The sequence below is a fragment of the Leptonotus elevatus genome, chromosome 14 (assembly GCF_054856555.1).
Source record: "Leptonotus elevatus isolate MCC_2025b chromosome 14, RoL_Lele_1.0, whole genome shotgun sequence".
In the NCBI taxonomy this organism is placed as follows: Eukaryota; Metazoa; Chordata; class Actinopteri; order Syngnathiformes; family Syngnathidae; genus Leptonotus; species Leptonotus elevatus.
The window spans coordinates 590544-610532 of record NC_141252.1 but is presented as its reverse complement, the minus strand read 5'-3'; the positions used below and the strand labels follow the sequence as shown (position 1 = coordinate 610532).

General features: G+C 40.9%; 3 protein-coding genes across 5 annotated transcripts; 2 read left to right on the top strand and 1 right to left on the bottom strand.

The window, feature by feature from the left end:
* Positions 1-208: 208 nt before the first annotated feature.
* Positions 209-3154, bottom strand: ndufaf1 (NADH:ubiquinone oxidoreductase complex assembly factor 1). 2 transcript variants are annotated; one of them, XM_086094464.1, is made up of 5 exons: positions 2914-3154; positions 2118-2633; positions 1864-2049; positions 1697-1771; positions 209-450 (listed from the first exon to the last, which is right to left on the bottom strand). In XM_086094464.1, exons 2-5 carry the CDS (start codon positions 2604-2606, stop codon positions 310-312), a joined length of 891 nt encoding a protein of 296 aa, XP_085950590.1. In that variant the 5' UTR covers positions 2607-2633; positions 2914-3154; the 3' UTR covers positions 209-309. The 2 variants fall into 2 exon arrangements, with proteins under 2 accessions (XP_085950590.1, XP_085950591.1); XM_086094465.1 differs by having other exon boundaries at positions 2118-2630.
* A 948-nt stretch (positions 3155-4102) lies between these two features.
* rtf1 (RTF1 homolog, Paf1/RNA polymerase II complex component) lies at positions 4103-11554 on the top strand. Its single transcript, XM_086095680.1, has 18 exons — positions 4103-4272; positions 5388-5498; positions 5577-5727; positions 6050-6251; positions 6621-6738; positions 6964-7075; positions 7350-7494; positions 7578-7755; positions 8573-8655; positions 8916-9003; positions 9087-9194; positions 9297-9374; positions 9601-9722; positions 9804-9861; positions 9940-10017; positions 10116-10217; positions 10530-10644; positions 10735-11554. Exons 1-18 carry the CDS (start codon positions 4189-4191, stop codon positions 10839-10841), a joined length of 2040 nt encoding a protein of 679 aa, XP_085951806.1. The 5' UTR covers positions 4103-4188; the 3' UTR covers positions 10842-11554.
* Positions 11555-11874: 320 nt separating this feature from the next.
* On the top strand, positions 11875-19985 carry golga5 (golgin A5). Of its 2 annotated transcripts, XR_015097167.1 has the most exons (14): positions 11875-12111; positions 12870-13514; positions 14214-14423; positions 14498-14717; positions 14789-14912; positions 15479-15682; positions 16913-17083; positions 17180-17308; positions 17393-17491; positions 18255-18480; positions 18571-18670; positions 18751-18814; positions 19310-19372; positions 19469-19985. XR_015097167.1 is itself a non-coding variant. In XM_086095683.1 (13 exons), the coding sequence occupies exons 2-13, from the start codon at positions 12878-12880 to the stop codon at positions 19547-19549; spliced, it is 2265 nt and encodes a 754-aa protein (XP_085951809.1). In that variant the 5' UTR covers positions 11876-12111; positions 12870-12877; the 3' UTR covers positions 19550-19985. The 2 variants fall into 2 exon arrangements, 1 of the variants encoding a protein (XP_085951809.1); XM_086095683.1 differs by lacking the exon at positions 19310-19372 and having other exon boundaries at positions 11876-12111.
* Positions 19986-19989: the final 4 nt, after the last annotated feature.

Here is a 19989-nt window from a genome sequence, read left to right as displayed (position 1 = left end):
CATACTGTATTAGCAACAAAGTCAATTTATTTTTATGTTAGAATGGCCAAATACAATGAAGTCCTTGTTCAGCTTTAATCCCATGAGATCAATATTTAAAACAATTGGTATATCTCCAAGCAGCAAATTACTGAGGCGTCGTCACCCATCGCTCCACTTTGTCACATCCAATATGGCAGCGACATAGATGTACAATTCAGATTCCAAGGAGGTGTTTAAAGATGTCTTTTATTGATGTTTTTACAAAGTCAGCATTTTTCAGTTTCTTTTCTTTTGCGCCAAAACAGGATATGCGTGTAAATGTGTTTGTCAAACTTCTGGATTCCTCTTATACAGCTCATAGGCAAACTCCTCCGTGTGCGCATAGTCCTTGCTGATGCCAATGTAGTCGATCTCCAGCTGGAAGGGACCGTCCACTTTATCTCCGAGGGTAAATCCGATAGTGTTCATCTGTACGATATAAAAAAAGACTCATAAAGTAATATTTGATGGCTGTGACAGCACCTGTAATTCTCAGTATCATTACCTCACCACCAGTTGCACAGTACATGGGCTCCCTCTAGTGGAACATGAAACAATAACTTGCTGTTTAATCTTTTAATAACGGTTTTAAAATATGTGTTTTTTTATTAGTATTCATTGAACTTGCAATGTATAGCAGTATATTATAATTCAATCCTTATGTAATGTTCATACTGTCCATGTTACAGTGGCTTTAATATAAAATTATTATAATATTAACAGCAATATTACCTTGCCTCTTGACTATGGCATATAAAGTAAAGTAAATTAGTTATTAAACGAATCTTTTGGCAATTAAACAATATAATACATGTTAAGGAAAACACGCCAATTGTACTAGCAAGTAGGCTATGATTATTAGCTGCATCGGGAAGTTTTACTTTCACTTTCAACTGCGCTAGGTGCATTCAAGTACTGCCAGCAAAACAGGACATCCAAACGCAAAAGAAAAAACTAAACACTCAATAAATTCCACCAGATGGCGCAAAAATAATACTTTCATTGCTTTGGCCTGAGCACAAAAAACAGCCAAGAGGCGAGAATTTCAGCGAAAGTTCAAATCTGCTCATATACAGGGTTTCACTGTATATATCAGTTGGATGATCTTTAACTCATTCACTCCCAGCCATTTTCACTGAAGCAACCCCCTTCACTCCCGGCTGTTATTTGCTGTACTTTGACTGATTTTGCAAGGCCCACAGAATATTGTGTTCTATAGCTATACATGGAACCTACCAAAGGAAAGATTAGAGTCCCTTCTTTTATCAGGAAAAAAAAGTATATTTCTATCTGTTTCCGTTTTGCAGCAATTAGCGTTAGAATATAGCTAAGTTTCATCGTTATTCACAAATCTGTTGAAAACAGTGGGGAAAAGAGCTTGTTACAACATGGCCTTGGTTGATCTCTTATACTCTGCTGCCACCTGCTGGCCGTTTTCGTAAACAACTACCATCGCTTTAAGCAACCTCTTCGGGTCAGAGGCTGCATTGAAGCCTTCTGTTTGCGTTAGCATAAAAACAACAACATATAAATACGTTTTGGGGACCAATTTAAAATAGAATGTTTTGATACATTTTTGGGAGCAAATGAGTCAATGTGCAAAACTATGACACGTTTTAATTCTAGCTATAGTAATTGATTTGTATTTGTAATTAACTGGAATAGCAATGTGTACCTTGTCCATCCAGAGAGGATGCTGATCATCCTGAACTCTTCCCCGATGTGTGAGGAAAAACTTTGAAAAGGGAATCTGCAAAGATGATTGATTTTATTATTATTATTATTATTATTAGTAACAACATCTGAGCTATTTCTTATTTCCCCATGCATCACGCATTGTACCTTGACCTCCTGCCAGTAGGGCCCCCCTCTGGTATACAGGAAGTAGCTATAAATGTCGTCTTTCTGGTGAGAGAAGTAGGTCTCGGCGCCGATGATGACCACCCACGGCCGGCCGTCACCGCGCACGCGCAGATTCAGCGTGTTGAAGCCGCTCCAGTCGTAGTGTTTCTTTCGGTCAAATGATGCCTTGGTTGGAGATGTAAGCATAGTGTGTTAGTACTTTTGCACAAAATATGACATTTAAAAGTACTAACCTGCAGTTGCTTGGTGCGCATGCTGCAGTAGCCACTGTAGCGTGTCTCTCCGTCCTTAGGGGGCGTCGTTCTCAGCGTCCCAGAAAGAAAACACGTGTTATTGTTACTCCCGGTCTTCAAGTAGACCTCACTCTGGCCTCCTATCTCACGATCCGATGACACGATCCACTGCTCCAGGCTCTCTGGCCCTCGGAACTCCCACACCACCTGGTTCTGCTCCAGCAAGTGTTCTAAGAAGGGCTTCCCCTGGGGGCCCACCCAGCGTTCAGAGAATTCCTTTTTCAGCAGTGTCATGTGCTTGAGAATGCCGTCCAAGCCTTTGGAGAAGCTGAAGTTGATCTTCTGCCACGGAGGCTTGTCTTCTCTGGGCTTGCCGGGCCTTCTGTACTCGTCCCGGGACACGCTTCGACTGAGCACAGGACGGAGAAGGTGCTGATGGTGGAGGCATCTCAAAAGCCTCATGGAAGGAAGTCGAAGAACGCTGGACATTGTGTTAGTGATGTGGACAGTTTACTGCTGGGAGGCAAAACATGGAAGTTGAGGGTGCGATCAGAATGGAGCGAGAGAGGGTTGGTCCTTTTCATTTAAAAAAAATATATAAATACAAGTACCTACGACAAAACGTGTGTGTGTGTTATTGCAAACTCCCTCTTTAAATGCGTAAATCCGGATCTAGTCTGAATGTGTTTCGCATTAACAATTTGATCAACGCCGATGAAAACTCCATCATATGTAAACATAATGACTGAATAATGAATGTTTTATTTGCTCCGATTTGACATTATTTTGCACTTACCATTCTGATGCCGTATGACACAGGTTTGCTTGGGTCACGTTGTCCTTGGATTATTTCAAATGATTTTTGTACGTACTTGATCCATACCGCATACCATATACGAAACTCTGAAAAACTTCGAATTTATAATTAAAGCTTGTGAAACTGACGTTGAACGATGGAAAGATTTGGTCAACTTCGTTAGAAGGTACAGGGATAACGTGTGCACCATCTATTTGTTTCCGGAAGGATATGTTGATTGATGACAATGATTCCGGCTAATACATTTATGTATTTAGTTTATTCTCGACGTAAATAAATAAAATTAACTACATGATACGTATTAAAAAATCTATATTTAACTTTTAAATGTTTGGCTTCATCTATAAAAGCTCATGTCGACGACATGTGTGCACCAACTATTTTTGTCCGGAAGGAGGCAAGGCAAGGAACAACTCTCGTTATCTGTTTATTTAGTTTATCCAGGAAATTATTTAATACATGCAACTACTTGACTTTTATTTTTATTTTTTATGCTTATAAAATAAAACGTAATTTCTACCGAACACACACACAAATAGAACACTGGATTATAATTTTTTCTTTTTTGCCCGAACTCTCAACCGTTCTCAACGCTTCTGGACAGATAAAAAAAAAAAAAGGATATCGATAAAATCAATATCGTTACACAATTTGAACGGTGTCATATTATTTTATTTATGGACGACTTGTAATTCTCTATTTCATTGTGCCAAATGCAGGAACAGTCAACACTCATTCTCATCATTTATTAATGAATTAAAACGTTTTTTATTGTGCTTTTTTATTTTTTAACAAATGTGCTCGAAAACAAGTTTAGACATTGCTTGATACTTGTTCGTTGAATTTTAATATCTTGTTTCTTCAATTGGATGTAAATTTGAACGCCTAATTTTAAATGCAAAATGTGACGTTATCGATTGCGCGCATGATCAGTGACGCCTTGGATCCAGCGCTACTATTAATTTTATTCAGGATGTAATTTTATGAAAGTAGTCATATGATACGAATTCAGAAAATGTTATTTCATTTTTAACTAATTGCCTTTTCAGCCGAACATGTGCGAAACTTGATTCTCGGGACAAATCTGACGTCATGACAGCGCGCATGCTCAATGGTGCCTGATTACTGACTTGACCCCCCACACACACACCCCGCCTCCTCCTTAACCCCGCCTCCTCAACTAACATAAGGCGACACCACCGCGGTAGTGGTGGTTTTAGCAGCTTAGCTTGGCCCACTGTGCACGTTGTAACCATGGTGAACGTAAAGAAGCGGAAAGGTCGCGTCGTTATCGACTCGGACTCCGAGGACAGCGCCAGCGACGACAACTTAGATCAGGTGATGGGCCTTGCAAGTTGTCAACACTTTGGTGCTGGGAAACGAATGTATGCTAAGTAGTTAGCTCATTTTGGCCTCCTTCTCGGAGGGAGGATAAAAACAACCGAAAGTAGGCTCATCTTGTGAAAATTCTCCTACAGAAGCGCCACAAAGTCTATTAAATTGTTTGTTGTTTGACAAGTTTTATCCCACTTTGTCCATATTATACCAAATATGCTGCGCGTGTCAACAGAAGAGCAGTGTTAGCTTAATGATGCTAAAGCTAAGGTGAACGTTTCAGAGGCTGCACCCTTGTGATAACTACTAATATTTTAAGTGTGGTAATCACTTTGATCGTATGTTTATATAGTCCGTCTAAGCATTGTGACCAAGCTGGCTTGAATATGACATGTCTGCAGTGATGTTTTCTACCTCTACTACCGCTGCTGATGGCGGCGCCTCGTCTTAAATAGCGAACCTTAACGCTCCAGTGACGTCACCGACGTGCTATTTTGGTGCGTTGTTGTCAAACAAGAGCGAGCGACTTGACAGAGTCGTAATCTTTCGAACGTCCCATTTGCAGGAATATTTCTTTATTAGTTATGCTGTTGTTAGCATCTCAGCATAAATATCAACTATGGAAAGCCGTTCGAGCATGTATTCGATATCCTTGAACAGAGGTGGAGTCAAGTCGCACATGTGCAAGTCTCAAGTAAGTTTTAAGTCCCAAACCTGACGAATCCAAAGGCATATCTGGTCATTCAATTAATCTCTTTATTTGTAGAGCACTTCAGAACAACTGCAGCTGTACCAATGTGCTGTGTACACGATAAAGATTAAACATCAAACATGAACCACAAGAAGAAGAAAAAAACAATAACACAGTACTAATAAATCAATACAATATTTTCTTAGTAAAATATACTTTTTCAAAAATTATAGGTCCAACAATAATTAATCCATTGACAATTAACAACTAATTGACACGAGTTCAAGATGCCACTATATATATATATATATATATATATATATATTCAGTTTTACAACAATACTTTATTATAGCTATAGTTATCATTTCATATGCATTGTCATCTTCACTGGTTCCCTTGTGACTCTTATCATCTTCCCACCCTCAGGAGTTGCTGTCATTGGCAAAGAGGAAGCGAGTGGACTCGGGTGAGCAGGAAGAGCCGGTGAGCAAACCAGCAGCGTCCACCGATTCCGAGACGTCAGACAGCGATGACGAGGTAGGACAGTCCTCGTTTGTTTCGTGTGACAAAATAAAGCTCTGGACCTGAAAGTGTTTTACCATTGCTTTGGTCTAGTGGACTGTTGGGGGCACCAAAGGGAAAAAGAAGGTAAAACAAGGAAAAGGTCCTGAGAAGAAAAATGCCACCAAGAAGAAGCTTCATAAGTCGACAGCATCTGGAAGCTCAGATGGAGCCAGCTCAGGGGAGAGCTCTGCGCCAGAGGAGGGTACGTCGAATCTCAAATTTGATCTATCCATCTTCAACAAAATAGCAGCGCCAGCCATGCTAAGCTCGCATTTGCTTGACCCCCAATTATCCTGAATCATACTTAAACAATGCGCCCAGGCTGTTTTTGTCTTTGACTGACATCCCTAACATCAGATCAGAGAGAAAAAAAAATCAAAGGTTTTCAAATTAAAGAATAAAAAAAATTATTTTGGGCTGCTCATATACTGCACAACATAAACTCTACACTTGTATACACCAAAGTGACGGCTCATTGGCTCAAATGCAAAAAAAAATGTGATGATGCTCCACGTCTTTCTCAGGCGAGGTGTCCGACTCGGAGAGCAACAGCTCCTCCTCCAGCTCAGATTCTGACTCGTCAGAGGATGACGTCTTCCGGGACGGCTACGACGACGACCTGATGGGCGACGCTGAGGACAGAGCGCGGTTGGAGCAGATGACGGAGAAGGAGCGCGAGCAGGAGCTCTTCAACAGGATCGAGAAGAGAGAGGTGCTCAAGAGACGGTGAGACACAAGCAGTCACATGGTGTGCTTTTTTTGTTGTTTGTTTTACTATTATAGTCCCTTCATAACTTTGGTAAAAAAAAAAGAAAGAAAAAAAGGCACCAGGATACTTCCAGTAGAAGTAAGTGATGGCCTACTGCTGGTTTAAAAGGTTTAGGGATACTTTGGTTTCCTTCAAAAATTTGATCCAGCCGAAAGTTATCAGTAGGGATGGGCACCCAAATTCCTGGTAGTAAATTGCCCTGGGTCTGAATTATTCACTTTCTTTGTTGATGATGACTCTACCCCCTTAAAAAAAAAAAAAGCAGCCCATTAGTGACCTCATGGTAAATAAATGTGTATTCACTTGATATGTTTTTTTTGGAAAAGGTTTGAAATAAAGAAGAAACTGAAGACGGCAAAGAAGAAGGAGAAAGAGGAGAAGAAGAAGAAGCAAGAAGAAGAGCAGGAAAAACGCAAACTATCTCAGGTTCAAGACACCCAAGTGGTGAGTGCCAAACCAAGGTTGTTTGACATTTATGGCGAACTCTGACCTTGAATTTGACCTTAGTGTTAAGGATCATTTCTGTTTGATAACCACCTCTGTCCAATAAAAAAATGGACCACAGAAGTCATCTTGCACAATAATAATAATAATAAAAAATACTAAGTCTTTAAATATATTTAAAAAAAATGTTAAGGTAATCATGTTATATCTCTTAATTATCTGTAGGTGATGTCACATAACAAGGAACGGCGGTCCAAGCGCGATGAGAAACTCGACAAAAAGTCTCAGGCTATGGAAGAGCTGAAAGCCGAGCGAGAGAAGAAGAAGAACAAAACGGGTCAGTGGAATTTTTGTGTCGTTGATCCCGAAACTTCACCTGATCCATAATGCGTGAAAAAGATCAGGGTTTTTTTTTTTTTATCTGCCTTGCTCCACCCCGAGTGCTCGCTTTTCCATGACACTTTTTCGAGGCTGTGCGGTTACAGCAGAACTGCTTTTCAGAACCTCCTCCAAGGCGGTTTTACAACCATATTTACCAACGGACGAAATAGTGAAGCTTGTGCTAACTTATTTATTTTTCAAATCCTCCTTACGTTTGTGTGGCTGAGCAGCAGAACTCTTAGCCAAACGCGAGCCCCTGAAGACCAGCGAGGTGTACTCTGACGACGAAGAGGAGGAAGAGGAAGACGATGACGACAAGTCCTCCGTCAAGAGCGACAGGAGTTCGCGCTCTTCCTCGTTCGACGACGACGACGAGTGAGTGTCGTTTCGGACCTCCCCCGCTGAGCCGAGCCCTCTTTACGTGCCGAGTAAGCGCGACTGTCGTCTTTGTTTGACAGAAAAGAAGAAACGCCGCCGAAATCGCAGCCCGTGTCGCTGCCCGATGAGCTCAACCGGATCCGCCTGTCCCGGCATAAGTTGGAGCGCTGGTGCCACATGCCCTTCTTTGCTAAAACCGTCACCGGTTGCTTCGTCAGGATCGGCATCGGGAATAGCAGCAGTAAACCAGTCTACAGGGTAAAGTGAAAAATGACATCCTTAACCTTTCTTCATTTTTTTGGTATATTTTCAGTTTGTCCAAAGCCATTAAAGACCACATACAGTATTTTGAACATTTGCTTATTTTACTGTTATATTTTTCACATCAGTTATTGTCTTAATTATGTAGGCATTCATTTTTTTAACCCTTCAATTTCCACTTTGTTTTACATCATGTGTAGGTTGTGAAACAACATTTAAAAAAAAAAAGTACATAGTCTCTGCCATTTTTTATTTTATTTATTTAACTAAAATTACAGTCTTTCCACAGTCAGCAGAGAAAAATGTAAACAAATGTAGTTCTTCTCTGTGGTCACCAGAGAGTCTCTTCATTTTTAAATTAAAATTCATTTATTTTCTTCATTGGAGTGTAGTCGGCCATTAAACTACACACATTACATAAAATTGTCCACTTCTCCAAAATAATGATAAATGAAGAATAGTGATAAATAATTAATAAATAATATAATATGTATAATAATTAATAAATACTAGATACATTAAAAAATGTAGAAAATTTAATTTGTTGACTATATTGAAACCTTTTTTACTCATTGTTTAACTAAGTTGGGCAAATGAGATGAAAAAAAATACTTGTTTCAGTTGGCCTGTAGTGTCCGCGATAGAGCCAAAATGAACAATTTGATGTAAATATTATGTATGCATTGACATTGAAATTGAATTCATCTCATCAGTGTTGCTTGGCGAGCGCCGGGCCTTAGATGCGGCTTCTTTTAAACCTGCGCATATGCTATTATGGCAGAATTCTAATGTACTTCCACGACTGTGTGCTAAGGTCGCTGAAATTATGGATGTGGTGGAGACGGCAAAAGTTTACCAACTGGGCACGACGCGGACAAATAAAGGCTTACAATTACGGTAGGTAAACGAGTCACGGCGTTGTACCGCAATGGAAAATTATATTTGTTATTGCTGCATGTTTTTTTTTTTTAAGTACTATGCTGTATACAATTATTTTTCTGACTAATTCATATGTAGGAACAGATTAATGCTATATCAATTCCTTTCAGTTGAGAAAGCTGATTTGAGTTACAAACTCGGTCACCTAACAAATTAAACAAGTGAAAGCGCCCGTGTAAAAGTTTATTATTTTGATACCCTGTCATTGTATTCGTCAGGCACGGCGGCGACATGCGCGTCTTTCGGCTGGAGTTTGTGTCCAATCAGGAGTTCACGGAGAACGAATTCATGAAGTGGAAAGAGGCGGTGAGTTAGCGCGCGTGTGAATGACAAAACCACCGCCACCTAAGATGGCTTCTTCATTCTCGCGCTGTCCGCCTTGTCTCCAGATGATTATTGCCGGCATGCAAGTGCCAACGCTGGACGAGATCACCAAAAAGGAGCAGTCCATCAAAGAAGCCATGAACTACAAGTTCAATGACAAAGACATAGAGGATGTCGGTCCTTTTTTTTTCTCTTTTCTGTGCTCTCGATCATTTTCGGGCCTCTTGGGACTAAAACCATCATCGCTCTCTCTGGCTCGCTCTCTTTTGTTGCAGATCGTCAAAGAGAAGGACAGATTCCGAAAAGCACCACCAAACTATGCCATGAAGAAAACTCAGTTACTTAAAGATAAGGTAGGAGTCTCACATTACATGCTGTAAGGGGCTCAACGTAGTACGTTAAAGGTGTATAAACATTAAATACTTTATGCATTATGGACATTTCAGTGAATCATTCGCTTACCACTAGAGGGAGCCCTTTTATCCCAATTTGGGAATCACTGAGGAATAAGCGGTTAAGAAAATTAATGGATGCATGGATGGTATAGAGTTAATCACTAGATTTATTTTTTCTCGAAAGGCCATGGCGGAGGAGAGCGGTGATGGAGACAAAGTGAAGGTCATCCAGGACGAGTTGAATGAGTTGGAGGAGCGAGCAGAGGCGCTGGACAGGCAGAGAACCAAAAACATCTCCGCCATCAGGTTTGAAGGCTTTTACATATTCATTTGTGTTGCTGGCTTCTCTGCAAACTTGACACTGTTGTGCATATTTTTTGTGTGCAGCTACATCAATCAGAGGAACAGAAGCTGGAACATTGTCGAATCAGAAAAAGCTTTGGTGGTAGGTGACCTCGTCATGTATGCGAAAATGCAATCCAATAACAGTGCAGCAAGACTTAAATTGTGTGTGTTCTGATAGGCCGAGGGACAAAATGCCAAAAATCAACAAATGGACCCGTTCACTCGGAGACAATGCAAACCCACCATGGTGTCAAACGTAAGGCTTCTATGCGTATGCCACATTGCTGGTGAATATACATTACATATTTATATTTGTGTGGACTCGTCATACTCGTGCTTATGTGGATCCCAAAGGCCAGAGACCCGTCAGTACACGCCGCCATTCTTGCTCACCTGAACCAGAAATATGGCTCTGGATCCACGCCGGACCCTAATCCTCTTGAGAAGAACAAACAGGTCGGACACTTCCCCAAAAATAATATCTTTGAAGTATCAGTTTGTTTAAAAATTACAAATGCCTCACAAGTTTGAAAAAGGCGCAGTTAAGAGTGATAATGCGCTACATAAAAATCCTGAAAAAGGAGCATAGCATGACATTGTGACAGCAATGCGGTGAAAATGAAGCACCGAGCGAGAACATGACAAAACCTGAACTCGATATGTTACTCGAAAGCTTAAAAAGAAATGTAATGTGAACAAAACATGACAACAGTGCGTTCCTGAAAAGAAGCAAGCAATGGGAAAATCACTTATTTACGTTTACTACAGGGTTCCACGGACCCGAAGGACAAAGACGTAAACAAGGCAACCACTGACCTCTCCGAAGACCTATTCAAAGTTCATGATTTTGATGTGAAGATTGACCTTCAAGTTCCTAATGCAGGTGAGTGGAAGACCAACCCCCGCCCACACTCCTACAATGGATGCTATGCTAACGAACAATGCTAACGTGTGCCCGTCTCCCCTCGTGCAGAAGCAAATTCTCTGTCGGTAAGCTCCAATTCGCTGCCAGTGAAAGACGGCGCCCCCCGCCGATCGCTCAACCTGGAGGACTACAAAAAGAGGAGGGGGCTCATCTGAAGACCACCACACTGCGTGAGGAACAGGCTGTGAAAGAGCGTTTGTGTGAGCGAGTGAGTGTGAGTTCATCGGAGGTGTGCGAGCGTGCGTGTGCGACAACAGACTTTTTATCAGAGGACATACTGATCCAGACACGGTTTTCTCAATATTTCTTTTTTCCTGCATTGTTTATTTTAAGTGTTTTCAGAGATCCACCCCCCCACGGCGCCCCTTCCCAAGAGAGAACTCACTGGCGCTGGACAACACTATACTACATTGTTGTTTAAAGTTACTGGACACTTAATAAGTTTTGACCAGCAGCTAAAATACACTTTCTGTACACCCTGCTCACAATGCCCGTCGTCCATGTTTTTCAAATATCTCCCAAAATTTAAATGGAGCGGGAACTGTTTGGTACATTATGACATCTGTCACTTTGTAAATGCTTTGAAGTTGGCCTGAGGTTGAAAAGTAAATGTGTTATTGTTTAGTTTTTTTTTTTTTTTTTTTTTTTAATTGATGTTGCTTCATTCCTCTTGTATATCTTGTTAGGTTGCTTAAAATGGTTTTTAAAAAAAAAAGACAACAAAAAAACACCCTTGTCCTTAACTCCCAGAGCAGATTCTATTTGTTATTGTCAATAGTCGGTTCCTGTATTAATGTGGCATGCCATGTAAATATGCATTTTGGAGTGAGTTCAGGAGGAACAAAAATAAAAAAGGCACTGTTTCATATATGTTCTCAATCTCCTTGGATACTATAGATCCATATCATACTTCCTGAGAGGAGAAAAGCTTTGCAGTTTTTTTTTCATAGGATACCTTTTGTTGGAATGCAATTAATATTTTTATTTTACGCAAAGGATATTCCTCGTAAACCTTGTTGAAAAGGCGTCTTTTTTCTGATCAGGCACTATTATAGCCACACTTTTATAGCGTCCAGTTCTACGTCGAAATCAAATATTACGTCATATTATTTGTAAATACGACGACATACTTCAGTTTTTCTCCAAGTTAAATTCCATTCTTAAGCATTCAAGGCTTTTAAAAGCCGTTTTGTTTTTTGATAAGGCTATTTTGTCGCCACCCGTGTTGAGGGGTCCTTGAAGTTTACTTCCTGGTCCACGTAGAAGTGATTTGTTATTTTTCCCAATTTTTTTTTGTAGTTATCATACAATGACATTTGCTTGTTTGTACCCAAACGACATTACGCTCAGTTGCTCACCAGTTCAGCCTCGGAGATAGCACGGTGGCAGGAGACAATTTTGGACATTTGGACGACGTTTAAAACGGTAAGATGGAGGTAGCGTAAGGTAGCTTGAGCTGGCCAGCTAAATCTCTTAGCATTACCACAATACAATATTACATTCAAGCGCCCTATTAACTGTTCGGTCATTGTAAGGAAAAAAAAACATTTACATAAATGGAGTTAGTCCACGGTATTTGTCCGTATGACAATCAACCCGTGAGAACTTCTTGGGTTCCTTGAAAAGGCGCTACGGTGACGGTCATCACCTGCTGGTAGTGGATTTTGTTTTTTTCTGCAACGCGTTAAGATAACTTGTTACAGAGAGCCTTGTGTTAAACTTGGGGCGCATGTTTTTCTAAATCAAATAATCTCATCCATTTATTTTACCCGGCTTTGTTGCAAGATGAGTTTGAAATGGTGTTTTGGATACAAATAATAACTGTTGGCTTTTAGGCAGCTTCATCACCTTTTTATAACTGCATGGAATGTTAGTTAGCAGGGTAGTTTTCACCCTAATGACTTATTGACAGACAGTGGCCTCTTTTAAGGAATCTTAACGACTGTCGGTTTGCATTCCAAAAATAATGATACCATATGTGGTTTGGGGTGTGCCTTTAACTCTTAAGAACAAATACTTCAGTTTACCCCCGCCCAAAAAAAAAAAACTAGGATAGTGCTGTCATACCTAGCCTTTGCATGAACTGATGAAGCCTGCTTGGAAGAGATGCATAATGTCTTGTAAGGCAACCAGACCAATCCAATTGCAATCAAAGTGAGTTAATCTTCTTTGTTTTCCATCAGCATGTAAAATGTCCTGGTTTGTCGAGTTTGCCGGCAAAGCCGAACATTTCCTGAATCAAGTCGACCAGGGGGCTGCCACCGCTTTGAGCACAACTCAGACAAAAACATCCTCCGTTACGTCATACTATGATGGAGATGACGCAGCGGTCGATTCTGAATACAAGGTGGAGACCAGTGACGTTTCTACCTACGCGTCGAGCTTCATCTCTTCAGCGGCGGGCAACATCAAGAAGGCTGCACCTGCTCCTGTGAACGCTTCGGCTCACAAGCAAGCTTCGGGAAAAACTTCCAAGGCCTTCATCTCTGCCTCCTCTTCCTCTTCCTCTTCCTCTGGCTTTGCGAAGCGCAAAAAGAGTGCGCTTGATGTGGACGATGACATGCTGTTTGACTTTTTGAACAGCTCGGAGCCGCCAGTCAGTACCCGTCGCGAACCCAGGAGGGATTCTAATGTTAAAGTGGCGGTCGAAGAGGCGAAAAGCCAGACTCCGACTCCGACTCCGACTCCGACTCCTCCGTCTGCCGACCTGTTGCTCCCGTCCTCACCACCATCGATACATAGCATGTCCCGGGCGTCCAGCCTTGGTTCTCTGTCCGCTCACAGCATGAAAGCGTCAGAGGAGACCCCGGAGAAAAAGCAAAGCCAAGGTATGCCGCACATTTTGAAAGAATTGAATAGGACGTGGATTGCCTTTTTTGTCAAATGAGATTCTATGTGCCGCCTCCTCCGTCAGCCATACATACATGGACTTACACCCACCCAATTGAAAAATTATGAATGCATATTTGTTAGAATAGAACATTTTATTTTGTCATTTAAAATATGAAAATGATGCATGTTGTCTGTTGCATGTATAGTATGCATTGGATTTTTTCTGATATGCAAGAGCACAGAAATGTGAGAATATTTACTGCTCTGAGGCTGAGATTCCCAGGATTTGGACGATTTTAAATTCAATAAGGTCGATTTGATTAGCAAACTATAGATTCATTTGATAATCAATTAGTTGGCGATTAATTTGTGCACCTCTGGATATACGTTTTAAATAAAGAGTAAACTGCAGTTTTATATAGCAAATGGGAATGCTAAATTTTGGAGTGTTATTAAAATAGAAAATATGTACTTTCACATTAATTTAAACAACGAGGGTTAAAAATATATCTTTTGAAATGTAATATAATTAAGTAATGAAACTTTAAATAATGAGGTATTAATTAAAAGTATAGTCACTGAACAGAAAGGTTAAACTCTCTAAATTTGGTCTGTTTTTAAATTTGCATCCATTTTTAATAAAAATCCTCGCTGTTCAATGAAAATAATTCCATCTTATTTGTCTGCCATCTCAGCTCGGCCAGACTCAGCTGAGACTTGGGACTCGTCGGGCTTGGCTACCTCTCAGGAGTCCGGCCAACAGCAGTCATGCGGTCCCCCAGAGGAGCCGCAGGGCCAGGTTCTGTCCAGCCTGCGTCTGGAGAACCAACTCCTGCGCAGTGAGGTGGCCTCACTCAACCAGGAGATGGCCTCGGTCATCCAGCGGTCAAAAGACATGCAAGAAGGTAGGACTGATTTTATTGACCTAATGCTAAGTTTCCCAGGCTGACATCTGATCCCTGTCGTGTCCCGCACGCAGAACTGAGCAACACCCGGCTGCGCGCCGACAAACGCAACGCCGAACAGTCCCAGAGCGACCGCGCGCTGCGGGGCCTGCGCTCGCAGGCGGACGACCTCACCGAGGCGCTTGCCGCCAAAGACGGACAGCTCGCCGTGCTCAAAGTCCGACTGGATGAGGCCGACCAGCTGCTGAGGAGTCGCGGCGTGGCGCTGGAGGAGGCGCAGAAGGAAAAGTCCAGGTACGAGCTCTGTTTTAAGGTCAGGTGCATTTTGGTGAAAGAAGTGTCGAGGACGCTGCTGTGGCGTTTAGGATGTTGGAGGACAGCACAGAAGGAAGCAGCATGCACTCGCAGGCCCTGCAGAGCATGCACGACAGGTTGCGAGAGGCTGAGCAGGCCATCAAGAGGGAAGAGGACAACTTTCGACAAATGCAGGTGAGGTTTTTTTTTTTCTCATCCTTTTGAAATCCTCTCCCAGGTTTGGGGGCCAAAGAAGGATTCTTTTGACCTTTTAAAACAACCTAGCCCTCTACACCTTACTTGTTACCCGCTTGATTTGTTTGTAGGGGTGGGAAATCTTTGACTGTTTCATGATTCGATTCTGATTTCCAATTCAAAATGATTTCTGCTTGAATCTATAGATACGCAATGATTCGTCATGCTCTACTCCAGTCCGCGTTGCAAGACAGAATGACAAATGGAGACATTTAAATATATATTTTTTTAACTCATTTGTTAAATTTTGAATTGTAAGGAAAGTGCCCTTTTCTACAAAAACACCACAACTGCTACTCTATGTAGCTAACTATAAATTTGATAACTTTTATAGTTATGTCCACCCCAAAGCAGACTGAATTTGGCAGATAGTGAACAGTCCCAGAACAGTATAAAATAATTTAAATAAAATCGATTTGGGGACATTTTATATGGATTCTGAACCTTAGTAATCTTGTGAGAATCTTTTCTTCTTCTTTTTTTTGGGCACACCCCTATTTGTTTAGAGCGAATACGCCGGCCGTCACTCACGTTTGGAGTGCGAGCGGGAGAGCCTTGCCGAAGCGTTGACCGCGGCGGAAAAGCGCGCCACCATGGAGAAGCTCCGCGTGGACGGCTTGGAGCAGCAGCTGCGGAGCGCCAGAAGTGCCGCTGAGGCCGCTAAGCACGAGCTGCAAGACTACAAGCACAAGGCCTCGCGCATCCTACAAGTAAGCCTGCCCTTCAACGGCACCACTTAACAGTGGTTCTCAACTGGTCCGTTGGGAGCCTAAAGAGTCATGGACCGGAAGTAAAAAAAAATAATTCGAGGTTATGTTTTGTTGCCTAGAAGTTTATATATATATAGACATCTTTAAAGTAATTATGACTTCACTACTAGGCCTGTCACATAATTACTATTAGGGGTGGGAATCTTTGAATGTCTCACGATTCGATTCCGATTTTTGGGCCTGCGATTCGATTAAGAACGATTTTTTTATTCAAAATGATTTGATTGACAATGATTTTTGCTTCAATCTAAAGATGTGCCAGGAATTGTAATGATCTACTCCAGTCTGACTCGCTAATGCTAATTAGCGCGCTACTCGCGGCACTTTTATCACTCAAAAGAACTCCACGCTGAAAAAAACCCAACTTTTGTCGGAATAACTTGATCGTGACTTTTTCCTTCTACTCTCTAATGTGGCTACAACTTAACAGTGTATTAGACCACGTGGAACCACACTGCCCCTCAGTGGCCAAACCGGGTACAACATGAACAGCGCTCCAAATAAAGGCACACACAGATAAAGGCAAGACAGTATAAAATAATGTAAATAAACTTGATTTTGGGACATTTAAAATAGATTCTAAATTGTACTAAATAAGAATTGCGATTCTTATAAGAATCTATTTTTTTGGGGGGGCACACCCCTAATTACTATATCTACTTATAGTTCGATAAATAAAATAAAATTGTTAAGAACCACTAATTCACCGGACGTGTGTCTAATATCAATCAACGTTAAAGGGGAAGTCAACCCCCGCCAAAGTTCTTGACAATAACATGTTCTATGCAGCCCCACTAGTCTAAATATGGTGTTTTGTTTAATATTGCGTTGGTAGAATATGAGTTCAGCGGAATAATTTAGCAGTTTTTATCAATATCAGGAGGCGGCCATTTTCCACTTGCTATCGAGTGAAAATGACATCACAGTTGCTCAGGTAGCAACCAATCGCAGCTCGGCTTCAGAAAACAGGTGAGCTGTTATTGGTCGTTTATGTCATCTTCAGCAAGTGGCAAAATGGCCGCCCCCTGAGATGGATAAAAACGGCTGGATTTTGCTGCATAACTCATATTCCACAAATGTATCATTAATTAGAATGTCATGTTTAGACTAATGAGGTCACATATAACATATTATTGCCAAGAAATGTTTAAGCTTGACTTCCTCTTTAAGTCCAAAGAGAAGCTGATCAGCAGCCTGAAGGAGGGCTCCGGTTTAGACTCCCTGGATGGCAGCAGCGCGTCCATACTGGAAATGGAAGAGCTACGCCACGAGAAGGAACTACAGTTGGAGGAGAGCCAGAAGCTGCAAGGCCAAATGCACTCGCTCCGGACTGAATTACAGGTAAGGGAAATGAGTAGAAAAGTCTCATCGCCCAGATTTAGTCTGATATGATGAACTCGACGTACGGGGATCTCGACGTATGGATGCGACCTGCAGGATTTGGAGAGCCAGTCCTTCGCCGAGGCGGAAACGTGGCGGCAGCAGACGGCGCAGTTTGAGGAAGAGCAGGCGGCGCTGAACCGCGTCAAACAGGAGCTGGAAGCCGAGGTGGAAAGGCAGAAGCAGGTGAAAAAAAAGGGGTTGATGACGTCATATCATCTCAAATGGGGAATTTGATGTTTTAGTCAAACTCTTGATGGTTGTTCTCAGGAGCTGCGCTATGTGGAAGAAGAGCAGAAACGTGCTAAAAGCACCCTGCAGAGTCAAGTCAAAGACAGAGAAGATGAAATTCAGAAACTCAGGAATCAGGTCGGTCTGGCCACACGTCAATCACCGTGCAATTCAGAGTTGTTGTTTTTTAACTTTTTTTTTTTTTTTTTTAGCTTATTCGTCTTTAATTTTTGCTAATGTAAAGCTTTGTCGTTTTTTTCTTTTTGTTACCCATAACATATCTCAGTCTCTCACTCTAAATTGGCTAATAAGGTCTCCTGTATACTTTTTCAATGTTCATTTTAAATAGCTTTTATTTATATGCTATTATTGTATGTATGTATTTATTAAAAATTTCATTGCGTTTTATTTATATAGGATTTCAAAAAGATCTGTTTACTTTATTATTTATTTTAATTTAATTTGTTTAGATTCGATTTTTTTGTTAATGTTATTTTTCCAGAAGTCAACCACAAAAAAGGACTACATGTTCCATTTTTTAAATTTTATTTTATTAATAGTTTTCAGTTTTTATCTGATTATTTTTCACTAATTTCAAAATATATTTGGAATTTATGTGTAGTATTGCACTAGTTAACCTCCAAAATGTATCCACAAGTTTATTTGATGATTGATTTTATAAATCATTGCAATAATTTTGTTGGAATTTTTTTATTTTTAGGTTTCAATCTTTTTTTTTGTACTTTTGTTGTCGTGAACTTTTGTTTACTTATTTTTGAGAAGTCAACTGCAAGTCATAAGGTTAAAAAAAAGAAATAAATAATTGCAATATATTAGTTGCACCCGACTTCAATTTCACGTACTTGTTCATGTGGATGCTTATTTTTTTCCCCCTTTCCAGTTGACCAACAAGACGCTGAGCAGCAGCAGTCAAACGGAGCTGGAGAACCGCCTGCACCAACTGACCGAAACGTTGATCCAGAAGCAGACCATGCTGGAGGCTCTGGGCACAGAGAAAAGCTCGCTTGTCTTCCAGCTGGAGCGCCTGGAAGAGCAGCTCAAGAACACCCAGGGGGGGGCGGGCGCCGGAGGACCCGCCATCAACATGAGCGGCGTCGAGGGGCCAGGTAACCTACTGTCGTGCTCGCCGCTTTTGACGACCAATAAAGTTGTTGTATCCCCCCCCCCCCCCAAAAAAAATTTTTTTTTACATTTAGGGGCCAGACAAAGGAACATTCCAGTGCTTTTCAGCAATGAAGAAAATCCTGGTGTTTATGGGAGAGTACAAAAAGCGGCCAGCACCATTGACCGCTTCAGGTAAAAAAGCGTGAGTCCTGAACATGAGACTGCATTACCCACAATCCACTTGGGTATAGTTTCTCTTTCTCTCATTGCAGCATCAGATTGGGGATCTTCTTGAGGCGCTACCCCATGGCCAGGGTTTTTGTCATCTTGTACATGGCGAGTATTTGTTTGAAACCATTTTGTTAGGTTGGAAATATATATATATATATATATTTTTTTTTATGGGGGACAAACGCAAACTTTTTGAGTGAAGGTATTTTATTATAAATTATTTAAATTCAGATAACTATTTTCTTCATTAAAAAAATATAAAAAGTTAAGAGATTTTGTTTTAGTTAGATTTTTTTAAATTTCCCATTTGCTAGGTTTATTTAGGTTTTTAAAAATCAACCACAAATATGTATTAGAAGCTAAAATGTAAATTTTCAGTTTATTATTTTTATTTATTTCACTACATTACTGTTGTATTGTTTTTATTCATCTCAAAATAGTTTTATTTCTTGAAAAAAATTTTTTTGCAGCAGTTAAATTGTTCATTTAATTATTTATTCATTTTAATTGTTTATATTTTTATTCTATTACTATTTGTATTTATTATCAAATTTAGATTTTATTTTATTGTATTAAGTCATTTCTGTATTTTTTTTCCAGTAATTGACCACAAAAAGGCCTGTCCATGTTCTACTTCCTCTCTGCAGTGGGTCACATTGACCCGTGAGCATTTTTTTTGTGTAGCATTGTAAACAAAGATTTGGACGCTTGGATGAAAGGCGTAGTTTGCACCCGCTAACCTATTGACTGATTTTGCAGGCGGTGCTGCACCTATGGGTGATGATTGTACTCTTGACCTATTCTCCGGAAATGCACCACAGCCATCCTGACGGAAGCTAGGTGAAAATGTCACCGGCAGCTTTACTGTGTGGGGCTCCGGGATCAGACTTTTTTGTTTGTTTTAGCTTGTTGCACATATAGACACTTTGAGTTTTATTCTCCCATTTCCCCACCGACAACAGCATTTCGTTGCAACAACATTACTGAGAGGTATTCCACTTCTGCAGTCTCACGAATAGTAATTGGGATCAAAGCTGCCCTAGATCAGCAGCGTGCCGATAGCAATGTACACACGTTGAAGGAGTATCTGTTTGTGTTCAAAGGGGCATAATCGTACAAAGATGCTTCCGGGGGCTTCGAAAGCAGCTATTCATCCTGGACATCTGTGTTTCGCACGCTACTGCCCTGTGTTACTGTTCTTCCCTTGCTGTCAGACTTTTGAGAGATTGTATTTAACAATGTAAAAAGATTATTTTAATAAATGACCGAAACATTACAGT

Excerpts from the sequence above, each read along its gene's own strand:
- ndufaf1 (XM_086094464.1), bottom strand. The coding sequence starts at position 2,606 with ATGTCCAGCGTTCTTCGACTTCCTTCCATGAGGCTTTTGAGATGCCTC. Across the intron at positions 2,050-2,117 it reads TGCGCACCAAGCAACTGCAG|GCATCATTTGACCGAAAGAA; the intron begins GTTAGTACTTTT and ends TCTCCAACCAAG. Across the intron at positions 451-1,696 it reads ATCCTCTCTGGATGGACAAG|ATGAACACTATCGGATTTAC; the intron begins GTACACATTGCT and ends TATATCGTACAG.
- rtf1 (XM_086095680.1), top strand. The coding sequence starts at position 4,189 with ATGGTGAACGTAAAGAAGCGGAAAGGTCGCGTCGTTATCGACTCGGAC. Across the intron at positions 5,728-6,049 it reads GAGCTCTGCGCCAGAGGAGG|GCGAGGTGTCCGACTCGGAG; the intron begins GTACGTCGAATC and ends CGTCTTTCTCAG. Across the intron at positions 9,004-9,086 it reads TCATGAAGTGGAAAGAGGCG|ATGATTATTGCCGGCATGCA; the intron begins GTGAGTTAGCGC and ends CCTTGTCTCCAG.
- golga5 (XM_086095683.1), top strand. The coding sequence starts at position 12,878 with ATGTCCTGGTTTGTCGAGTTTGCCGGCAAAGCCGAACATTTCCTGAAT. Across the intron at positions 14,913-15,478 it reads ACAACTTTCGACAAATGCAG|AGCGAATACGCCGGCCGTCA; the intron begins GTGAGGTTTTTT and ends CTATTTGTTTAG. Across the intron at positions 18,815-19,468 it reads TTTTTGTCATCTTGTACATG|GCGGTGCTGCACCTATGGGT; the intron begins GCGAGTATTTGT and ends CTGATTTTGCAG.